The 17,281-nt window shown below is 45.7% G+C and overlaps 1 protein-coding gene across 7 annotated transcripts in view; it reads left to right on the top strand.

Annotated features, from left to right (window-relative positions):
• Positions 1-17,281, top strand: part of ARHGEF1 (Rho guanine nucleotide exchange factor 1) — an 891,302-nt gene that overhangs the window by 783,095 nt on the left and 90,926 nt on the right. For all 7 annotated transcript variants that reach the window (XM_085615602.1, XM_085615600.1, XM_085615604.1 and 4 more), the window contains one exon: positions 14,281-14,538. In XM_085615602.1, the coding sequence (XP_085471728.1) occupies positions 14,281-14,538 (258 nt within the window). The remainder of the gene's footprint in view (positions 1-14,280; positions 14,539-17,281) is intronic.

Genomic DNA, 17,281 nt, shown 5'->3' with positions numbered 1-17,281 from the left:
ATAATAGCAATAGACCTACCAGGAAAAGACAATATAGAAGCAGGCAGACTGAACAGACAAAAAACATTATCCCATGAGTGGGAACTAAATCAGACAGAACTGCAAAAGATTTTCAGGAAATGGGGAACCCCACAAATAGACCTATTTGCAACACCCCACAATGCAAAATGCCAAAACTTCGCATTCAGGCGACCTTGCAGACAGTCCCTAGGGAATGTGCAATGGATAGACTGGCCAGGAAGATTTGCTTAAGCTTTTCCCCCAATACTGTTACTGAACAAGGTATTAAGCAAATGCAGGATCAGCAAAATGACAATGATTCTCATCGCACCACAGTGGGCCAGACAAACTTGGTCCTCAGAAATAATGGAGCTGTCTCAAGGAACAAGGCACAAACTTCCAAAAAAGAAGGGTTTGCTAACAATGCAAAACGGGAAAGTACTTCACCCATAACCAGAGAGCTTAGGCTTAGCGGCATAGCTCCTGAGGACTTAGAATTTGCACATCTCAAACTACCAAAAAGCACAATGGCTGTTCTACGAGAAGCTAGGAAACCAACAACAAGAAAATGTCATACAGCTAAATGGAAACGATATACACAATGGTGCCTTAAACATCTTTCAAAGAAGATTACAAAAGAAAGAACTGTGTTAAAGTACTTGACACATTTACCACAAAGTAAATTATGCTATACATCACTAAAAGTACACTTAGCAGCAATTGTAGCGTATACAAGTGGCGAAACTGGGAAAAGTTTCTTTACTTCTTATGTAGTCAAAAGGTTCCTAGAAGGGGCAAAAAGAATTGCACCTCCAAAATTGGTGCCAGCACCAACATGGAACCTGAACATAGTTTCAGCACAGATGATGAAAGCACCGTTCGAACCACTACACAAAGTAACGCCGCAAATGCTCATGCTTAAGACTGCCTTTTTAGTGGCAATAACATCCCTACGTAGAGTTAGTGAACTGCAGGCACTAACACTACAGGAACATTACTTCCAAATACATAGCAACAAGATTGTCATGGGAACAGATCCTCAATTCATACCAAAGGTGGTATCAAAATTCCACCTAAATCAGATTATACAAATACCAAGTTTCTTTCAAAATCCAAAGACCAAAGCGGAAAAAACTTTGCAGACACTTGAAGCAAGAAGAGCGGTCATGTACTACATTGAAAGAACTAAGGATTACAGGAAAACAAAACCGTTATTTGTATCCTTTGCAAACAGTTTTCTGGAAAGACCAGTAACCAAAAACACTATTGTAAGATGGATAGCACAAGCCATACAATTATGCCACAGGCAAGCAGGACCAACCTTACAAGGTACCCCCCGGGCACATTCAACAAGAAAGAAAGGAGCAACTATTGCATTTTTAGCTAACACTCCAATTCAAGACATCTGCATGGCTGCAACATGGTCTTCAGTGCACACATTCACAAAGCACTACTGTGTGGACATTCAAATGAACGAAGTAGGACAAAAGGTCTTACAACATCTGTTCACAAACCAAAGTTCATCTTCCACCCAGCCACCAGAAGACTAGCAAACCGCTACAAAGTCTATGCACAGCATGTGAATCCAGAAAAGATTCACGCTGCAAAACGAATCGTTTTTTACCTGTCGGTGTAGTTTTGCAGCTTGAAGAATTTTCTGGATTCACTGGCGAACCCACCCTCCTGCCCCAAGGAAAATGACAGTAAAAAAAAAAAGAATCCGAAGTTGGCGACCAAAGGAGGGAGCTTCTGGAGGAGGCCCGTCGACGTCAGAGAAGTACACCAAATGGTGGTACGTCGACGCACACCAACAACAACAACAAACAAGCATTTGCAATGCAATAGGTCTTGCGTTTGCGAAATTTTATGCTATTGGCATTGTAAATGTCAAAGCCTTTTATTTATGTTTTCAAAACCTACACATAGATAAAAGGTTTGTCATTTACAATGCCAGTAGCTCAAAGTCTCGCATATGCGAGACCTATTGCATTGCAAAAGTATACAGAGCAAAGCGTATTACTTTAAATTATGAATAATGGGTTTTCAATTGGGTTGAAAGCATTTCTATTGGATACGGACTACACACGGGTCAATAAAGCCATTCCCACCAAGACAAGATTTTGAGAACGAAGCCCTTTAACATTAAACGGAAGAAAAAAAGTATTGCAGAATTACACACTGGAAGGAGATTACCATCGCACACTGATGGCATATTTTTAGGTCTCGCCTGAGCTTTGAAGTTTGATCGCGATTGCAATCACTTTCGCGGACGCACGGCCGCGTGTTTCAGTTAGCGCCCTGTCACTGTGTCCTGCACTCTCTCCTACCACTTTTCCACATGCTTTTCACTCCCCATGGCTGTTACTCTGCTTTGCTTTCAGTGCCGTTTAAGCCGCTCATGTACCGCACACATATGCATGCCATCCTCTTAAGCTCAATAAAATGAGCACTACTACGCAAGGCAATAATAACGTTTATTTTGGGGGGCCAGTATTATACAGCGCAAACTCGACCCGAAGGTATTACACAAGGACACTTTTTTTCCCTAAAATTTGTTAGGCAGGAAGGAGATTACGTGATTTGCCTAGATTCACAGTATGGACGCAGACACTCAAATCTGGTTCTCCAGTTCCAAAGCCGCAAGCTCTGGCCATAACACATACACCACATCCCCTCTTCCGTCGATTGTTTGCATAGCCAATAAACCGAAATACTTTTATCACAATCATCATGTAGGCACAAGTGGTTTACTTTTAAACTGGTAAATATTGTGTTTGCTGAGAAGCATGCGGTGAATAACAGCATTCACACTAAAGCGTCCTGGAAAAGAATGTTTAGATTCAGCGATGCGTGCACTACTCTGTGCCCATTTATTCATAGCTAGCGATTACAAACGTATTCTATTTAGAAAGAACGGTTCGCCCACACACCACGGAACAGCTGTAAAGTCTGCCCTCAAGTTAGTTTCCTTTGTCAGCTGCTGGGCTCCTCCTTAGCTTTCAGAAACTTCCCGTGTTTTCCTAGACCTAGAGGCCGCATTTCCATTAAAAGCAAAAAACGAAAAATAACTGGCCTTCGTCTGTCGTCATGTAACTTCCATTGCCCAATGGTAGGCTCGCCGGCTGTCACTCACCCGCCTCTTGGTTTCCGAGGCAACCCCAAGCTAACAACTCCAGCATGGCGACCAAGAGCAGGAGCAGTATTCAGGTACTGGCCAGCACATGTGGAACTCTAATAGAAGTTCTGCTTTGTTGAAAATTCGCCGTATCATTTGTGTTCGAGTAACAGCTCATTTTTACCAGCCGTTAGTGAGGAAGGATATTGCAACCGCTTTGCTTTCTGTCTGACATTTCCTGTTGTAGCTTGCCGTAAAGTCGCCAATTCAGTGTCGTTTCGTTCCACATCTCGTACCATTTAAAAAAAATATATATTTTTGCATCTTTTATATAGCGCGAACTCGACGTGAAGGTATTGGGGCGCTGTACATGAGCACCGTATTTACATTATATATTCAGGCACGGGGAGATTAAGTGATTTGCCCACAATCACAGGATGTGGACGCGACCCCGAGGCTCGAACCCTGGTTTCCTGTCCCAGGAACAGAGCCAGACTGGATGTTCGATGTTTACTAACATTCTGTTATAGAGCAAGTGGGATGTACATTATGCATATGCGGACTGTCATTTCTTAAGCCAGCGATTAACAAAAAAAGCATTTGCAATGCAATAGGTCTCGCATTATAAAAGTGTGAGCAGCTGGCATTGCTAATAATAATGCAACACTAGCTATTGGCTTTGTAAATGATAAATAAATGCCATTATGTGTTTGTTTTATAAAATAGCTTAAAAAAGACATTGTCATGAACAATGCCAATAGCTTAAACTTTTGCAAATGCGAGACCTATTGCATTGCAAATGCTTGTTAAACTCTATTAAAAGGAAATACAGAGTGGAAAATGGAGGGAAAAAAGGGGAGGTGGAAAAAAATATCTGCTGCCACAGTTCAGTCTTCACGCTCAGCGAGATCTTAAACACAGGAGAATGGTCTGAATTCTCAAACCTTCTGTGGACATCCGAACTTCACATGACTTGTTTTACCGCAAACCAATGTCTTATAATACCCCCAGCCTGCAAATGCCCTGGCTTCTTGTGGGTGTGAGAACACCACGTTCTTCCCCTCGTACAGCGCCCTCCTACAGTGCCCTCATAACCAGCGTGAACTCTTCCTTGACGATTTGAAGAGCTCGTCTTTTAGTTCGCATCGCCCTGCTTAGGTTGGGAATTGCCAGATCTTTGTTGCCTTTATAGTGTCACTGCCTCTAGTTATTGCGGGGTACCCATTTCATGACAGCCCCCGCCCCACACCCAGTCTCTACCGAGTCTTTACATTGCCACATGCAGCATCACACCGATTTCCCAAAGAAGATGAAAGAACATGTTCGAGGCATATGAGCTGCAGATTACACACTTTTGCATAGATCGCCATCTGGTGTTGGGCCCGGATGTTTGCAGTTTGTTTTTCCTCTTGGAAAGTCTTTGGAAGTCACGAGGTCGGTGACTCCTCCCTTGGATCGTATTGCGCATGGGCTTCGGCTCCATCCTCAGATTGTTTTTCGCCAACAGGGAAAGATGGAGCGTAGTAATAACAGTGAAGAAACCCATGTGTGTTGTATCTAAATAAGATAGACTGGAACAGATACAGGTAGCCGGGGAGGCGGGTGGGCGTGTGTAGATCTGCAGCTCTACATGCCAAGAACAGATGCATACTGGTAAGTAGCATATACCGTTCGAGGCATATGAGCTGCAGATTACACACTTTTGCATAGACTATATAGCAGTTCCCAACCTTAGCGGCGACCACCGGTATCTGTTGCAGTGGTTTGAAATAGTGTTTTTAGTACAGCCTGGCCCACACTAGCTTGTTGCTTGGTTTGCACATCTACACAGTAATGTTTAGTGAAAGTGTGCGGTGTTGACCATGTAGCTGCTTTGCAGATATCATCTAATGGGATGTTCCCTAGAAAAGCCATAGAAGCCCCTATCTTTCGTGTAGAGTGGGTTTTAGGGGGAACAGATAGCGTTTGATTTGCTTTGTGGTAGCAAATCTGGATGCATTTTACAATCCACCTAGCTATCCCTGATTTTGAGATGGGGTTGCCTTTGTGTGGTGGAGAGAAAGAGACAAATAGTTGTTTGGTCTTTCTGAAAGGTTGTGTTCTTTGGATATAGTAAAGTAAGGCTCGTTTGACATCTAGCGCGTTATTTTCCGCCATCTGGCTCGGATGTAATCTTCGCGCTCCGGTTCCGAACATTTCCAGTTCGACGATCGAAGCGGAATCTTCGCTTATCGCGGTACTGTTCAAATCCAGATCTCCTCAATCACCTTTTCATCGACACATCTTCGATTCCAGTCGTCGACGGCGGCCTTCGGGCCTACCCAAGCTCCGGTCCCGGCTGATGGAAAGAACTCCTTTCAAGAAGTGCCCTAGATGTGTGTCCAAATTCCCCCACACCGATCTTCATGAGGTGTGCAACCTCTGCCTCTCCCCTGAACACGAGGCTCGAGACTGTCCGGCCTGTAAGTCTTTCAGATCGGAAAAGACCATTCGAGATCGAAGAGCCAGACGAAACATGGCACACTCATTGACCTCCGTTCCAGTCGACATCTTCGGGGACGACGTCGAAGATCCGGGACAGCAGCACACCGAAGAGGACCTCGTCAGTGCTTCTGAAGCAGACGACTCAGATGTGGAGGACATCACCCCGGCGCAGAGGGTCGTGAGTACTATACCCCCTCCCACACCCGCGCCTACACCCAAAAAGGCTTCGGTCACGCCTTCGCCTCCGGGCCTAGGCAAGACCAGAGACACTGCTTCACACACCCCACCTTCGGGCCCAGTGAAGAAGCCAAATAAGCCTTCCGGCGGCTCGTACTCGAGCCAGCCCTCCAGCGGTGCCGAGAAACACACTTCGGCACCGAAAAAGAAACCGGCCTCTACCTCAACACCGAGCCCCGCACCGAAGTCCTCAGTGTCGAAACCCAGCCTTTCCGTACCGATTCCATCCTCGGTACCGACCAAACCCCATAAGGCCCTCGGCACCGACACTTCCCCGCCGAAGCCCACCTCGGCACCGACCAAGAAAACGGAGGTTCCCAAGCCCAGTGCTAAGCACGGCACGGACAAGCCTAAAAAGTCATCGGCCCCGAAAACTTTGGTGCCGACGGAACAAACATTGTCACAGGAACTGTTTACACCGGATCCCTTGCAAAAAACTCTTACCAAGGATCCCAAAACTGGACATTTGGCACTCTTTTCCAAAAAGACATTTGGACAAACCGGCTCCGCCTCCACCTCCACAGAGGAAGGACTCTGCTACCTCCCCTTTCAGAATGCCTTCCCCACCTCCTCCACCCTCTCCACCTCCGCCTTCTCCACCCCCACCTCATCGCTCTCCGACCCTGTCTCCAGACAATGATGATCAGGGGGACCCATATCACAATCCAGGGGATGGGCCCCAAGACCCCACCCCTACAGGATCCCCAGACCCATGGGACAACTACAATAATCCAGATATTCCAGACGTCCCACAAGATGACCTTTACCCTTCCAGGCCATCTCCACCGGAAGACTCATTAGGTTTCCACCACCCACTTCAGAGGGCGGCACATTATCACGGGGTAGAGTTACACACTGACCCAGTAGAGGAGTATTTCCTCCTCGACACCTTTGATACTGCACATAGGTCTACCTCCATACTACCTATGCTCAAGGGGGTGGTAAAACATGCGCCAGAGGTTTTTAAGGACCCAGTCAGGGCTAGGGTCATTAACCCACGCATAGAAAAAAAGTACAAAGCTGTCCCCACAGATCCTGCCTATATCAAAGGGCCATCGCCACTAGATTCCCTAGTGGTTTCCACTGCACGGAAGAGGTCAAATTCCTAGACGTCAGGCGAAGCACCACCACCTGACAAAGAGTCAAAGCTACTGGACGCGTCAGGAAAGCGTACTGCGTCACAGGCAGCCAATATATGGCGTATCGCCAACACCCAAGCACTATTGGCCAGATACGATAGGGCGCATTATGACGAATTAGAAACCATAATGCACCACCTCCCAGAAAGATACAAAAATAGGGCCAATTATTTAATTCAAGAGGGTAAGACAATAACTAACACCTCTATACGCTGTGCCTTAGATGCAGCAGACACATCCTCCAGGGCCATTAACACTAGCGTCCTCCTCCGTCGCCATGCTTGGCTGAGAATATCAGGTTTCAAACCTAAGGTACAGGCCTCCATCTTAAATCATCCCTTTGACCAAGAACACCTATTCGGCCCGAAGGTAGATGAGGCACTCGAGAAAATGAAGAATCACACTAATACGGCAAAATCTATGGGAGCCCTGCAATCACACCCTCCTAGGCGCTCCTTTCGCCGCTCTTCCTTTCGGAGTACGGCTAGAGGCCACTCCTCAGATAGCGCGTCCACTTCCTACAAATCCCCTACTCAGTCCACCTTCACAAGGGGTTATCAAAGAGGCGGCTATAGGGGCAATAACAATAAAGGCAGAGGCAAAACAAATACCGCCCGCTCTGCCACACCGCCTACCCAATGACTTCCCCCCGCTCCCTCCAGACCATCCCACTCCGGTCAGGGGCAGACTACAAAATTTCCTTCAGGTCTGGGAGACCATCACCTCAGACAAATGGGTGACCCAAATTATTCGCTCAGGGTACTGCCTAGAATTGACATCTACCCCCCCAAATATTCCACCCAGGCAACGCCCAATGTCACAAGAACATTCCACATTACTAAAACAGGAGGTAATCTCCCTCCTACAAAAACAGGCAATAGAACAAGTTCCCGCCAATCAGCAAAATTTAGGGGTCTACTCCCTATATTTTCTAATACCAAAAAGGGACGAGACTCTTGTGAGAAAGTGGCTCTGTATATACTGTTCCTTAATAGGTACAGGGTGTACAGAGTCCACAGTCCCCCAGGGTTTGACAGAGGTTAAAGTTAGATATAACCTTACTCTCTAAAGTGGTAGCTTGGTCGAGCAGTAAGGCAGTATCAGAGGACAGTGTAAAGCATTTGTTGTACACACTCAGTCAGCAAATGGTCTCACACACTCAATAACTGAACTCTAGGCCAATGGTTTATATATACAAAAATATATGCTTGTTTTATTTTAGAACCAGCACTTGGATTTAAAATATACTTTCTCAACGGGAGATGTTTCATATAAATACTTTTGCAATATGCAATAGACTTTAGTAAACAGTTACAAGTGGTTGCAGTAGGCAACTCTATTTTTAAACACAACAATACATTGAGCTCAATGGTAAATTCAAGTTATTTGCAACAGATTACTTTTTAGATTACTTTTGGAATTCCAGGACTGGATCCTAGATTCAGTCCTGGGTCAGTTCTCAGAATCAAGTGATGAAAGTCGACTTAATTACTGTAATGATTTTAAAATAATATTTAGCTATTTTAAAAGTTGCCACTACAATCCAACTACTTCACCAGCTAGGCTTCACGGTGAACCACCAATAGTCCCAGCTAACACCATCCCACATAAAGCAATACCTCGGTGCCACCATAGACACCTCAAAAGCCATAGCCTACCCCAATCCGGCCAGGATTGCAAGCATTCAGGCTTTACTTCAAAGATTCATACCTCAACACTCCCTTCCAGCAAGAGTGTTTATGCAACTGATAGGGATGATGGCCTCTTGCATTTTCATAGTGCCTCACGCAAGACTTCAGATGCGTCCACTCCAAGAGTGCTTAGCGCGCCAATGGAACCAGGCCCAGGGGCAACTGACAGATCTGGTGTTGGTAGACGGTCGCACCGATCGCTCTCTGCAGTGGTGGAACACCACAAATCTTTCCAGAGGTCAACCGTTTCTGGACCCGGTTCCACAAATAATACTAACAGACGCATCGCTCTCCGGCTGGGGAGCTCATCTATTACACCTCACAGTGCAGGGCACATGGACACCGCAACAAAAGTTACTCCATATCAACCATCTGGAGTTACTGGCAATCTTTCTAGCCCTAAAATCCTTTCAAACACAGATTTTAGGCAAGGCAGTCCTCATTCGCACAGACAACATGACGGCCATGTATTACATTAAAAAACAAGGCGGCACACACTCTACACAGCTCTCTCAACTAGCACAGAGCATATGGAGATGGGCAATTCCCCACAAAATCTTTCTCCTAGCCCAATATGTCCCAGGAGTCCAAAACACCATGGCAGATCTGCTTAGCAGACAGACGCAGCAGATCCACGAGTGGGAACTTCACCCGCAGGTTCTTCACCCGTTCTTTCAAATGTGGGGGCATCCGCAGATAGACCTCTTCGCCACCCACGACAACAAAAAATGCCCAAGCTTCGCCGCCAGATACCCACACCCATTGTCCAAAGGCAATGCGATATGGATGAACTGGTCAGACAAATTTGCGTACGCCTTTCCACCTCTCCCACTAATAACATTAGTGGTGCGAAAGCTACAACAGCATTCCCTCACACTGATCCTAGTAGCTCCAACATGGGCCAGACAACCATGCTACACCACACTGCTGGAACTCTCGGTAGTACCACACCAAAAGCTACACCTCTCACCATGCCTCCTAACCCAGAACCATGGAGAGATCAGGCACCCGGACCCAGCTCAGCTCAACCTTGCGATCTGGCTCCTGAGATCCTAGAATTCGGATACCTTAACCTTCCCCCTGACTGTATGATCGTCATCAGAGATGCCCTACCACTAGAACCTGCTACGCTGCCAAGTGGAAAAGATTTGTTGTTTATTGCCATAACAACACAATCAAGCCTCTACACGTGTCTATACAACACATCATATGCTACTTACTCCATCTACAAAGGTGTAACCTAGCATATACATCCATTCGGCTACACCTCGCAGCAATTGCCGCTTACCTACAAAACAGGCAGCACCTATCACTTTTCAGAGTGCCTGCCATTAAAGCCTTCATGGAAGGCCTAAAACGAATAATTCCCCCCAGAGTACCACCCTCACCTGTGTGGAACTTAAATATAGTTCTCACAAGGCTAATGGGACCGCCCTTCGAACCTTTGCATAAATGCGAACTGCAATTTCTCACATGGAAAACAGCTTTTCTTGTAGCCATCACTTCCCTTAGAAGGGTCAGTGAGATACAAGGACTTACCATACAAGAACCTTTTCTCCAAATGCACCAGAACAAGGTTGTTCTCCGTACCAACCCAAAATTCCTACCTAAATTCATTTCCCCTTTTCAAATAAACCAATCGGTAGAATTACCGGTATTTTTCTCGCAACCTCAAACTGTTGCAGAAAGGGCTCTACACACGCTAGATGTCAAACGAGCCTTACTTTACAATATCCAAAGAACACAACCTTTCAGAAAGACCAACCAACTATTTGTCTCTTTCTCTCCACCACACAAAGGCAACCCCATCTCAAAATCAGGGATAGCTAGGTGGATTGTAAAATGCATCCAGATTTGCTACCACAAAGCAAAGCAAATGCTATATGTTACCCCTAAAACCCACTCTACACGAAAGATAGGGGCTTCTATGGCTTTTCTAGGGAACATCCCATTAGATGATATCTGCAAAGCAGCTACATGGTCAACACCGCACACTTTCACTAAACATTACTGTGTAGATGTGCAAACCAGGCAACAAGCTAGTGTGGGCCAGGCTGTACTGAAAACACTATTTCAAACCACTGCAACAGATACCGGTGATCACCGCTAAGGTTGGGAACTGCTATATAGTCTATGCAAAAGTGTGTAATCTGCAGCTCATATGCCTCGAACGGAATATGCTACTTACCAGTATGCATCTGTTCTTGGCATGTAGAGCTGCAGATCTACACACGCCAACCCGGCTACCTGTATCTGTTCCAGTCTATCTTTATTTAGATACCACACACATGGGTTTCTTCACTGTTATTACTACGCTCCATCTTTCCCTGTTGGCGAAAAACAATCTGAGGATGGAGCCGAAGCCCATGCGCAATACGATCCAAGGGAGGAGTCACCGACCTCGTGACTTCCAAAGACTTTCCAAGAGGAAAAACAAACTGCAAACATCCGGGCCCAACACCAGATGGTGATCTATGCAAAAGTGTGTAGATCTGCAGCTCTACATGCCAAGAACAGATGCATACTGGTAAGTAGTTTATTCCTTTCAGGCTAGACCGACCTCCAAGCGTTTCTCGGTCGGACAGTCCCACGACCACGCGGTCGTAGACTTGCACGACGACGCGCCTACTTGCCTGAAAATTAGGGGCTATGTCAGGTCACTAGTAAGAAAACTGGCCAACAACCCAGCCCCCGAACATTTTCTTTCAGACTGTATAATATAATGCAACAAAAAAAACACCTCTTCAGAAAAGCTCAACCCGGAGCACCGATATAACCTCGATTAAAAAATGAGGAATGTAGGTGCTAGACAGCCATAGACTCATACCATAAAGATACGCCCATAAGAAGGAAAGGATACATAAAAAACAAGCATTTGCAATGCAATAGGTCCGATTGCATTGCAAATGCTTAAGTTTAAAAGTGAGCGTGGCGCCGCTTGAAGGACACCTTAAAGCGGGCGCTGCGCTCAGTGTTAAAGTTTAAAAATATATAAATAAACGGAGTGCGGTGTCCTTGAAGCGGCGCCTCGCTCAGTTTTTAAGTAAAAAACAAACAGAGCACGGTGTCCCTGAAGTGGACACCGCCAAAGACGGAAAAAATATAAATAAATAAAGTGAGCGCGGTGTCCCTAGCAGGCGCTGTGCTCACTAAAGAAGTAAATAAACATACAATTTAGAGTGCATAGCGCTGCAGCATCGCGCTTTGTGGACGGCTGACAAAACAGCGCCAAGATGCTCCTTCCGGAGCGAACGCCGCGCTTTACAAATACCCCTACAAATACAAAATACAAATACAAAAGTGCCTACCAAGTAGTTGAAGAAGACTGTCTAATGCCGCAAGCAAACGATCCAGTCCGGGTGGGCGGGGCCTAAAGGAGACAGGGCGGTCACCAAAAAGCCTCACTTTCCTTCGGAGGACAGCGTTTACCATAAAGGATGACGCCGGCCAATAGAGAGGATGGGCAGAGCTTCCACTCCACTTCCGAATCGCCTCGATTACAATAGATCTCTAAGAGCGAGCAGCGCATGCACTGCAATGCTAGGCGAGACCTAAAAAGGAAAGAAATACTACAATTCCGGACTCAACCACTAGATGGCGGAATAATGCACAGCATGTGAATCTAGAAAATTCTTCCAGCTGCAAAACTACACCGACAGGTAAGAAACTATTTGTTCCTACCAATACACCTGTCAATTATGCTGAGTCTTGAAAAAAGTCTTTGGGAAACGGTCTAGAGAGAGAGGATCATCTATTTTGATAAGTGGAATAGAAAGTAATTGGCAGGGCAAGTGGTTCAAGAATGGTACTTAAGTAGCTGAGAAATTATCTCAGCAAATCTGTGGCCAGAATGTTGCGGGTGTTCTGAAAGTAAGCAGATACTGTCTAAGAATCAATGACAAGTGGTCTGAAAGTGGGAGCGAATTTAAAATATTTGGGCCTAAAGGCAAGCAGAAAAGGATACCTATTCCTGAGAATGCCTACACATTTATCTAAATAAGTAACTTTTGGACCTTCTTTTGGTAAAATGACGCTCTTATATGATATCTTTATCTGCTTTATAACTTTGATCCGATCATCATTGATCTCAAGTGTGCCATGTCCCACAGTTAACATTGCAGTGGACGTACAACATTGTTAAATAATGTTGGTATGTGATATGACATGTATAGATTTGTTTCTGTTGTTTATTTCCCCCCTTCTTTTTCTGTTTTGGCTCGTCCTCATCATGATGTTTCCCATGCAAGTTTCTATCTTATTTCATAAGTTCATTCAAGATTCCAAATTATTTTGGTTATATATGTTATTTGTAAACCGCCTCGAGTAAGCTGCACGCCTGCGCACCATAGGGGCTGAAACGCATATTGACTGGTCGTAGCTCACAAAGTCCTGTGTCATGTCAACAATGTCGGAAGAGCACTAGGATTACAATAAAAAGAACACTAAAATTTAATAAGAAAACAACTTTGTTTCGCTCCCAATATACAAAGAATAACTTGAATATAATTTTGAAACCAAGGTCTTTACATTGGTGTTGACTAACATATACCCTTACTCACTGTTCTAAATTGTTCTGTGGGACTTCAGGGGTATAGTCCCACATAGGTCTTTCCAAATGTCGTAGAGCCCTAGGACTTTTACCCCTACTCCTAGCAGAGATTGTTCTATTTGAGATGTAAAGTAACGGCGTTACCAATCTGAGTTCACTTTTCTAAAGCAAACTTATACAGGAAGGTTTAATTTAGGTACAATCCGATAGCGTATTACTAAAAATAAATATTTTGAAAGTGCTTAAGTGCTTTTTATCTTAAACACTACATTTGTTTGCGCATTTTACTTCAGTCTATCCTATACTGTGTGCAATACAATTTTAAAATAAGACTTTCATATTCACAGTGCTTCCACTTTTAAACAGGGCTCTCCTAGCACTATAAATACACATCACTGTTTCCCACTGCGTCAACCAGGATTCAGTTTTGTGATAATCTGATTGCACCGATTACTGTCACTTGTATCCATTTAAGGTGTGTGCGTTTTGTACGTTGTATGTATCTCTCTGAAGGTGAAAGCCAACAAAATAGTTGGATAATTTTTCATTCTGTTTAGCCACGCCCACACAATCCACGACCTCGCCCCATTGTACTTGGGATTTCCGTTTACATACTTTGTTGATGCACCTGGTACCTCTTCCCCTCCTTAGTCACCTGCCGTCAGTAGCTTATTCTACCTTACAAATATTTTGTTACAGATTTCTGACACTGCTGTTTGTGTATTACTTGTTACCCATTTATGTGTATGAATTGAAGACACCTAGCACATGTCTTTGTGCCAGGGTTACTTGCAGGCACCTCATTGCTAACAGGAATATGTGCCCTGTTTGTAAACCCCTGGGAACCACCCCTTGAAGTCATAGAAATGCATAGACAGTAAGTAATGCACCCTGGCCACAGTCTGCAAGCCGGTTAAAAGAGGCGAGTGTGTGAAATAAACATTAATGTCCATGAGAGTGGACTCACAGCTGAGGTTTGTTTTTATGCCGTTTACTGGATGGATGTTGTGATACGTTTGCTTGTTGATTGCTGGTTTCACAAGCTCTTCCTTCCTCTCTTTGCAGTGCTAGTGTTGAAGCGGTTGCTGGTTCGGAATATCCGCCTCTCCATGGATGTGGGGCAGAGTCCCAGCCTCGATATGTGGCAGGGTTCACTAGGACACAGCCCAAGCAGAGAAGAACAGGAGGCTAGAGATAGGAATCAGAAGGAGAGAAGAGGGAGCGAGAGCGTGCAAAATGGCCTGGAAAGTGAAATCGCAGTAGATGAAAACTGGAAGGAAGTGTCTGATGCTGAAGAAAAGGAATCTGAAAGCAGAAGGCCGGGTGCGTTGACCTGGGGGTAAAATGCAGGACAAGAAAGGCTTATAAAGGCTCGGATGACTGTATAATATGTCTTACGTTTGTCGTAGTTTAGCATAGAGTGAATTGGCTTTGCCACAGAATGCTTTGTCCAGTTCAGTGATGCAAGACGCGTTTTCACTTCAGATGACTCACTGTCCAGTTCTGAGGTCTGTAGTGGGATTTAAGTGTAATAATTTGCCCATGTATGGATATTTTTGGGGGATTGGTCGAGTGTATTTCTAACTTTTTGCTCAGTCATACTCTCTTGTAAGCTGACAAAGCTGTTACAAGAGAATATATATATGTTCGAGGCATATGAGCTGCAGATCACACACTTGCATTAGATCGCCATCTGGTGTTGGGCTCGGATGCTTGCACGTTGTTGTTGTCTTGGAAGAAGTCTTTGTAGTCACAAGATAGGTGACTCTTCCCTTGGACGATAGTGTGCATTGGCATCGACTCCATTCTTCGATTGTTTTTTTCCGCCATTGGGTTCGGATGCAACTTTTGCGCTCCGGTTCAAAATCTCCATTTCAAACTTTTTCGACACGCAAAACTTCCACAAACTCTTCGGATTGACTTTGAACATCTTCATCTTCAACACGCCTTTCATCGGCTTGATTCCGGTCGTCGAGGCGGGCCGCTGGGCCTATCCACGCCGTAAGGCTTACGGCTCATGGAAAGGACGCCATTCACGAAATGCCCCCAGTGTGTGGAGCAATATTCCCGCACAGTGACCATCACAGGGTCTGCAACCTGTGCCTCTCACCTGAACACGACGAGTCCAGCTGTCCAGCCTGCGCATCCTTTCGATCGAAGAAGACTATTCGAGATCGAAGGGCTCGACGTCACATCATGGCGCAGAGATCAGCTCCAGAACCGGAGGACATCTTCGACGAAGGCACGGATGTCCCGGAAGAGGATTCCGAAGCTCTCAATATCGTGTCAGAGGGAGACGACCCCATCACTCCTGGTCTACTGCCCCTACTTCAGTCCCACCACCAAAACCACTGGTCAAGACTTAGCCTGTTGGCCCCAGTAGCGACCGAAAACACACGTCAAAAGCCCCGCCTCCGGGCCCAGCTCCGAAGAAAAAAGACAAGCCCTCCGGTAGCTCGGGACCGAGCAAACCTCACGTAATCGTCCCGCCGGCACCTTTGGCACCAAAGCCAAAGGAACACTCTGCTCCGAAACCGGTTCCGAAGCCTTCCACCTCCAAAGAAAAATCGGCCCCGAAAATCTCGAGGTCCATTGATAAGCCGGCTTTGAACGCTTCCAAGCATAAAGATCCTGCTTCGGCTCTGAAACCAAGGCCCTCGGAACCAAAAGATAAGCCTAAGGACTCTACCATGCCTCCTAAGGCCAAAGACCATAAAACTCAACACCAGCCACACTCGGGACCGAAAAAATCGACACCGAAGGCGGTTCCCGAGGAAAAGGAACTTTTCCACCCGGATCCTGTCAATCCTAGGCAGAAAAAGATTTATATTAATCCTGAAACAGGACATGTCACAGCTGTGCCATGTAAGAAGAGGAAGTTAGACACAGCACCTGCCACTCCAATGCCTGTGAAAAAGAAGGACTCTGCTACATCACCTATGCCTCCTTCTTCTCCTGTACTTCCTTCTAACCCACCTCCTCTCCCTAAATCTATTACACCACCTCTGCCTGTAACTTCTCCACCACATACACCACCTCCAGATGATGATGATGATGACCAAGGGGTGGGGGGTGACCCAAATGACCCGTTCACAGATCCAGACGACCCACCACAAGCCCCCAGCCATACCTCTCAAAACCATCTCCCCCAGACGATAATATTCGTTTTGGACAACTGCTTAATAGGGCTGCCGTTTATCACGGCGTCACAATGCACTCGGACACAGCAGAGGAAGACTTCCTTTTGGATACATTCGAACAGTCCCAAAAGACAGTGGAAATATTGCCAGTGATCAAGGGAGTCATCAAACATGCCCCTGAAGTGCTCAAGGATCCCGTACGTGCCAGGATTCTTAACCCTAGAATCGATAAGAAATATAGACCTGTCCCTGAAGACTCTGCTTACATTAAGGGACAGCTGCCTTTGGATTCTCTAGTAGTTTTCAATGCTAGAAAGCACGCCAACTCACGAACCTCCGGGGATGCGCTACCCCCTGATAAAGAATCCAAATTACTAGACGCTTCTGGCAAAAAGGGTAGCTGCGCAGGCAGCCAATCACTGGCGCATAGCCAACACGCAAGCACTGCTGGCTAGATATGATAGGGCCCACTATGACCAACTGGAAACCCTATTACAACATTTGCCTGATCAATATAAAACCCAAGCAAATGATCTAATCCAAGAGGGCAAGCTAATTTCAAATGCGTCAATTAAATGCGCAATTGACATAGCAGACACTGCCCGTAGATCCATCAATACCAGTGTACTCCTTAGACGTCATGCCTGGCTGCGCATTTCAGACTTTAAGCAGGAGGTTCAGACTACCATCCTCAACCAGCCGTTCAGCCAAGAACAACTTTTTGGCCTGGATGTAGACACTGCACTTGAAAAGATGAAGAAAGACACTGGGACTGCTAAGTCCATGGAAGCGTTACAGTCTCCACAAACACGTGGCTCCTATAGTCACTCCTTCTATAGAGGAGCCTCCAAAAACATGGGCGCAGACACCTTATCTTCGTTTAAAGCCACTACACAAACATCCCCCGGTAGAGGATATTTTAGAGG

This window comes from Triturus cristatus, chromosome 7 (genome assembly GCF_964204655.1).
Source record: "Triturus cristatus chromosome 7, aTriCri1.1, whole genome shotgun sequence".
In the NCBI taxonomy this organism is placed as follows: Eukaryota; Metazoa; Chordata; class Amphibia; order Caudata; family Salamandridae; genus Triturus; species Triturus cristatus.
Note: the sequence above shows the minus strand (reverse complement) of the source record. Positions and strands in the feature narration are given on the sequence as shown.